Genomic DNA, 6,814 nt, shown 5'->3' with positions numbered 1-6,814 from the left:
CACAAAGGCGTTGGTCCGGAACCGCCGCCAACCCGCCTGCCCCGCTTCTCCCTGTCTCCCGGCGGGACCCCCGGCTGGGCGGGCGGTGGGCTCCGAGGGCAGGGGCTGGCCTGCTCCACATGGCTGGCGGTGCTGCGGCTGCCTTCGGCGAGGAAACGCTCACCCCGCCTGGCAGGAGCGATGGGCAGCCCTCTTTTGCATGGAAAATGAGAGCTGGCCGTGAGGGCTGCTTTCCCCCTCCCCGCTTCCCCAAGGGTGCCGAGCCAGGCTGAAAGCCAGGGCTGGCCAGGCAGGGTCCCAGCTGCCAGCCCAGCGCAGCCACCAGTGCTGACCAGTAACCCCCTCGGGGCAGGTCCCGCCAGCCACCTGGAGCACCAACCGTGCCCAGGAGGGCCGGTGGGGATGGGGACGCGTCTTCGGGCTCGCACCAGCTGCAGCAGGAACCCGGCAGCCCAGGCAAAGCCCCCCTGACCCTGCACACTTGCAGGCTCGGCGTCGAGAGCGCCCGCCCGGCCCTCTGACATCCCCGCTGGGGAGGTTGCGCGGCGCCGGGAAGAGAGGAGGGGATCGCTGGCGAGGCACCAAGAAAGCACGGGAAGCCTTTCCCCCAAACCCCGAAGCAGGGGCTGTCAGCGCCCAGCCGCAACACCTCGGCCCCCCGAGAGCAAGAGGAAGGCGGCGGAGCCCGGCTGGGCAGGTACCTCGTATCTGCGTCCCCCGGAGGGCTCTGGGGAACGTCCCAGGAGCGGTGCCGCCACATCTGCCACAGCACGAGCTGATGCGCTCAGCCGGCCCGGGGTTCACTCTCGCTCTTCCTCCCCCGGCGGCCGCTTTCCGGAGTCATCCCGAGGGCAGGTCCCTGGCAGCGCTCCGCCGCCCACCCGGGGCCCCGGCTTTGTTTGCACCCTCCACCTGGTTCCTCTCGCTGCACTTCCTGGAAGTGTGAGGGCGGCTGTCATCGCAGCCGGCTGCGCCGCACTCTTCCCCCGGCAGCCCACGGCACGGGGCCACCTACTCTGCCGGGCCCTCTCCGGAGAAGCCTCGTGCGCGCCCTCGGCGAGAGCAAGAGCACGCCCTGGCGCGCCGAGGAGCCGTGCCTCCCTTGTTGGGTGGCTCTTCGAAAGCCCCCAAGCTCGAGAAAGCCCCCCTCTCCCAAAGCTGCCCCGGCACCGCCGTGCAAACCGGACCGTGGCAGTGGGGTCGTCCTCCTGCCGCCCACCCTGTGCCATGCGCGTCCTCGCCCCGCGTGGCCCGGCGGCCCTCGCAACCCCCCCCCCCGGCTGTATGCGTCCCCCCTGTGCGGCGGGTCTCCGAACACCCCGCAGCCACGAGCTTCTGCTCACCCTGCGCCAGGGTTTGTTGAAAAACCACCTGGGTAAGACAGATACGGGGACTGTGGGAGCATCTGGGAGGCTGTGGGCCAGCCTCCAAAAAGCGAAGAGACAGACTGACGTTTGTCATCCGTCCCCTGGTGCGGGGCCACAGGGCACAGCGAGAGCCTGCAGGCTCAGCCTATCTTCAGCTCCAAAAAGCCCAGCTCTTCACAACCAGACACTGCTCGGTGTGCTCTGGCTCCAGCAGACCTTCAGATCAGCGAGGGGGTCTGTGCGGCCGGAAAAAAGCAAGCGAACAGAGCCAGCCCATGCAGCCCGCACGGATGGCATTTCTAAAGGGGCACATGGTCTTGCTTTAGACTCCGTCATCAAAAGGAAAAAAAAAAACCACATCGGCAGACCTTGATCTCACCAGGTGACCACGTGGAGGGAGGAAAAGGCAGGTCCTGGATGCCTAACTCCAGCTCAGAGATCGGGGAGGGGAGAGGTTTTATCATCACCGAAAGGGTTTGTCATGCCCGCTGCTTTGCATGTCGTGATGGGCTGGTCGCATTTGCTCCCTGCCTGCAGACGTTTCCTTTTCACGTTTCGTGCTGCCCTGCGGCATTGGTGTCCAGTCCTCTTATGGGGGCTTGGTGAGGCTGTTGGAGAAGTTACAGGCCCTGCCCCAGGACCTTCACCCTCCTCTCTACGCTGTGTCTGTGTGTCCTCCCACAGTCCTGTCCCTTGGGCTTGGTGCAAAACCACTGGGGATCCCACAGAAAGCCCAGTTCTGGCTGTTCTTGGTAAGGAGACCAGAGGGGACAACCCTGCTGGCACTGGCTTCTCTGTAGAGCAGCACCGGAGAGGGATGGGGGTCACTGTGCTGGGTGGTTTTGTGATCCAGCACACCCCCGTCTCTGCGTGCTAGTGTGTGTAGTCCCCTGGTAAGGAAAGGGTTAAGCTGCTTGCTTAGCCCAAACCTGGCAGGATACCTGTGGGAGTCATTGTGAGCTGGGATCAGATAAGGGAGGGGATGGCCCCTACCGCATTTTCCCACAATTTTGGCAATTTCGGTTCAGGTATCCCAGCTCTCCCCACCCAGGAGGGTGTGGATGCAGTTTCACGTTGCCCCTAATGCAACCTCCCTGCTGGGCTGCTCTCAGGGAGTCCCACCCCGCGCTCCCCCCGCACACCCCCACGGCGCGCAAGGCTACGGCTGTGGCTGTGGGGACAACCGGGGAAGGCTGACGGTGTCTCCTGGCCTTCCTGACGTGGACATCAGCAGGAGGGGGGACAGGAGCATCCCCTCTGGCAGCAGCATGGTGTCTGGCTTAAGATGGGGGCTTGGGGCTGTGTTACGCTGCCCTGCCCTGGCACTGCTGCAGGCATGACCCTGCAGAGCCAGGCTGTACCCACAACCTCCCAGTTTCTTCAAAACTACCACTTGGGATGTTTCTGTCTCTTCTTACAGAGCCCAGTCCCGCAGTTTACCACCGCCTTGCACCTAGGAGCATCCAGGATGAGAGCCAGGGAGTGAATACACACCAGCGCTGCTCACGGAGCACTGCGTGATGCTGACTCCAAACCTGACGGCGGGGCCAGCCACCAGCGGTGGGACTGCCACGGTGCTTGGGACCTCTTGCGAGCGCTATGCCCAGCAAGCAGAGCTTGTCTCTGGCATTCAGGGCAGGGGATGGCGAGACACCTGCTCGTCACCCCCCTGACCAAGGTCTGTGAGGACCCACTGGCTCCTTAAGGACTTTCCAGTGTTGTGAGCTTCCCTCTGGCCGTGCCAGCGGGTGCCAGCCATCTCCTTTCCCCAGCTGCACAGAGGGACGCAGCGGAGACAGATGTCTCTGTCAGAGCGGAGCGGGCTCGGCTTGCTGGGAATGAATGGGAATTTGATTATGCTGCTCTGCACAGCCAGGCTAATGCGATTAAAAGGCTAGCAGGCGGGACTCGGAGGAAGGAGGCACCCCCTCCGCCCCTCTCTCCTTGCAGCTGGAGGCTCTCCTTTCCTTCCTCCCCAGCCCCTGCCCTGCTCAGCTGGGACGGAGGGGCTGCACAACCCCTGCCCCGAGCCTTCACGAAAACCCAGAGCCTAGCCAGATCTGAAGGCAGAAGGAAGAGAAGACGGCAGAGACCTGCAACCAGCTTCCCCTGGCCCCGCAGGGCTCCCACCTCCCTCTCCCCAGCAGGCCCTGCCAGCTCTCCCCTCTGCCCTGCCCAAGCTCCCTTACTATTTACATTACAAAGCAGCCGCTCTCTGGGTTATATTTAGCTCCCTGGCACAGAACAGCCTGTGAGATGCATTAACTGCATCCTATCTGCCAGCCGAGGCGCCCCACATCTCGCTAGCGGGGACAGGAGCTGGCAAGGGGATGCTCCGCTTTGGTCCATGGGGGCTAACGCCAGGCTGGGGGGCACAGAGGGCCACGGGGACCCCTCTTCCCGCTGCCGCAAGATACCTGTGAGGAGCCCTACGGTGCATGGGCTGTGCCGGGTGCTGCCTCCGGAGGTGGCTGAGAACAGAAGGGCACTGCATTGACACCCAGCACATCCTTCACCCCATAAATGTAGCCTGCGGGGAGCTTTGTGCAGCGAGCTTTTGTGCGCTTGTGGTTTCCTTTCTGGGTAAACATGGCTGCGGGCTGGGTTGCTGGGAGCGGTGACAGTGACAAAGGCCACCGCTGCAAGTGTCACCCCAAAAACAACTGAGAAAGTGCTGAACATGACAGCGAGCCCGGAACTGCACCAGGAGAGGCTGCAGGGTGCTGCTGCGGCCAGCCAGCACCTATCCCAGCCCTCCCCGGCTCCAGGTCACAGGGCTTTTTCTTAGAGCAAAGTTCCTCCAGCCTCTAACTCGCTTTACTTCCACTGGAGCTACCCCATGCGGGCAGCTAGAGATGCTCCTGCCCCACCGCAAAACCTTGGTAGAGACACCCGAGGCTAGCAGGAGCTGTCTTCGGACTCCCCTTGGCCAAAGCGACCCTCTGGGAAGCAAGGCACAAAGCCCTGGCGCTTGCTCCGGGTTTGTTGTGGTGACAGAGAGCACGGGGTCCTTCTGGCATTGCGGAGGCACCTCCCTACTGGGAAGATTGTCCTAGAACGTGCAAATCTGGTGCACAAGCCAGCATCATTAATAAGTTTGGCACGAAACTGCTACTCAAAGCCCTAAATATAACCTGAGCGCTGAGCTCTCTCCTACCCGCCCAAGGCGCCTCCATACACCGTGGCAGCTATTTATGGAAAGAACTTTATTTCCATGGGCTTAATATCATTTCTGCTCATTTCAAAATCTTTATATAGCAGCTCATGCCGCGTGCCCCTTGTGATGACTAATGGGTCCCAGCAGGAACAGGCAGGTTGGCAGCAGGAGGACTAGGGCCTCCAACCTTCGCTTGACATTGAGGACACCTGTGTTGCCCACAGCCCACGGAGGACGTCCTCCAAACTCTGTGCCGGGGTTCGGTAAGTGCCTCCAGAGCCAGGCAGCACAGCAAGGGGATTTCTGTCAGCCCTCTCGGGGCTTCTTGCGCTGCAGTAGGAGCACCTGATGAAAGGTTAGCCCAGCTCTGGGCAACGGCTCCGTCACCACCCGACCTGCCCCAGGGAGCAGCCAGACCCAACCCTGCGTGGGTGTCACAGGGCGGCACAAGCAGATTTCCACCCCCAGACACTTCCTCTCCCATTTCCCCTTCGCTTTGCTCAGCTGCCCGAAACGGAGGGTTGGAGGAAGCAGCTCATCCCAAACATCGCCTCTTCCCTCGCCGCTGCCCTGCAGGTAGCTACGGCATCCCCTCCGACCCAGCCAGACTCCTCGCTTCTGCAAAGCCCGTGTTGGATGGAGCAAAGCCTCTCGCAAAGAGACCCCTTGTGAGGGTTGAGGAGGACAGAAGCGCTTTGCGGAAGGGCCGCACGGGCTGGAGCGTGTCAGCGGAGCCGCCTGCCTGGGGTGGCCAGGGTAGGACGAGCAGGATGTAAACAATCCCCAGCAACCTTAGACAATTCTGGAGCAAATTCAGGTTGATTAAATTAGGTTGCAATATGGTCCCTTCCTCCCGTGGGGAGGCTGGATTATTGCAGCTGGCTAATCCATTTGCAAAACGTGTCGTGCACATCTGGAGGAAGACAGCTAAGAGGAGAAAATCCTGCTCTGCCTGCTCCGCTCGGCACGGTAATCCCTCATCCTCGGTGGTGTCGGGGCGGAGACCCTCCCAGCTCTGCCCAGCACCCCAGCGAGCAGCGCTGGGTACCGAATGAGGGCCGGTGGGAATTGTCCCAGCTCACGGCCAGGCTCAGGGACGAAGGGCTGCCTCCGGGAGGACTCTGCCACCCCGGCTCCTGTTCGCCACCCACTGCAGGAATAATAAGTGCTCGAGATGAGTCAGCTCCGGGGCCCCTCCTGCTCTGCAGGCACTAATACGGTTTCCCATTTAGTTCCCATTACTGCAGTATTAGAGAGCAATTTGCTCAGTTTGCAGCCCTTGCAAGGGGAGAGAAGGGCAGCTGCATGAGTGGGAGTGCAGCCTGGGGGAGACAGATAGCTCCTGCCCAAAATCTGGCCCCCCAGCAGAGCTCTGTGCCCCGAGGGTCCCCGACTCCCAGGCCAGCAGCAGGACGGCTCATCCAGCCTCTGCCCGCCACGGCAGCAGGCATGGCACCAAGATCCTCCGTGCTGGTTTTCCACCTGCTTGTAAACTACCTGGCATTTGCTGAGCACAGCATGACATGGTGACACTGAGCCCAGGAGGACACAGACATGTCCCTGGGCCAAGCCAGCTCAGGAGAAGGGTAGGGAGGCAGCTCCTGCCTTCTCGCCTCTGCTCACTTTTACTCCGGGCAGGCACAGGGTTGAAGGATTTCACCTCACTTACATCTGAGAGCCATTCTGTAAAGTTTGGGGATACTAAATGGTAGAAGGGCTTAAACAGTGAAAGAAAGAGGAGGATGAGACACCAGATCTTATTTGCTGTGAGAGAAAGAATAGAGCTGAGCTCCTGGAGGTGCTGACCCAAGCAGGATTTCAGACAGCATGGTTGGAGTTGGGAATAGGACCTCACCTGAGCATCACCACGCAGTGGTTCCCATAAGCTCCCTGGCAATACGAAAACCATTCCACCTCCACCAGCTTTGCTTGGCTATAGCAGGGGTGGGTAAGCAGAGTAGTCCCAGCAGAAGAATCACACCAAAAGCTAGGACAGATACTCCTCTTGCTGCGAGGTCGCCCCAAAGGGCACATTTTCAGATAAGCCCCAATCTCGGCCCCTTCATTTTGCACCACTGCTCAGTCTCCCCAGGTGAGATCAAGGTTGCTGGACCTGGGAATCAAGCAAGGGGACATTTGCCTTGGGGCAGAGGAGGAAGAGGAGAATCGATGTTGTCGGAAGTCCCTTGTATCCAGTGCACTGAACAGCGATAAGGCGCTACAGAGAAGGAGGGAAATGTCCAGCCCACGGCCCCATGCCACAGCTGGTGGGAAGCCACTGGGCATGGGC

General features: G+C 61.0%; 1 protein-coding gene across 1 annotated transcript in view; it reads right to left on the bottom strand.

The window, feature by feature from the left end:
• Nucleotides 1-769, bottom strand: part of DGKZ (diacylglycerol kinase, zeta) — a 46,241-nt gene extending 45,472 nt beyond the window's left edge. The window contains exon 1 of the mRNA XM_010580104.1: nucleotides 702-769. Coding sequence (XP_010578406.1) covers nucleotides 702-760 — 59 coding nt within the window. The 5' untranslated portion in view covers nucleotides 761-769. The remainder of the gene's footprint in view (nucleotides 1-701) is intronic.
• Nucleotides 770-6,814: the final 6,045 nt, after the last annotated feature.

Source organism: Haliaeetus leucocephalus, unplaced genomic scaffold, assembly GCF_000737465.1.
Source record: "Haliaeetus leucocephalus isolate CR32 unplaced genomic scaffold, Haliaeetus_leucocephalus-4.0 Scaffold696, whole genome shotgun sequence".
In the NCBI taxonomy this organism is placed as follows: domain Eukaryota; kingdom Metazoa; phylum Chordata; class Aves; order Accipitriformes; family Accipitridae; genus Haliaeetus; species Haliaeetus leucocephalus.
The sequence above is the reverse complement of the archived record's forward strand: the minus strand, read 5'-3'. Positions and strand labels throughout refer to the sequence as shown.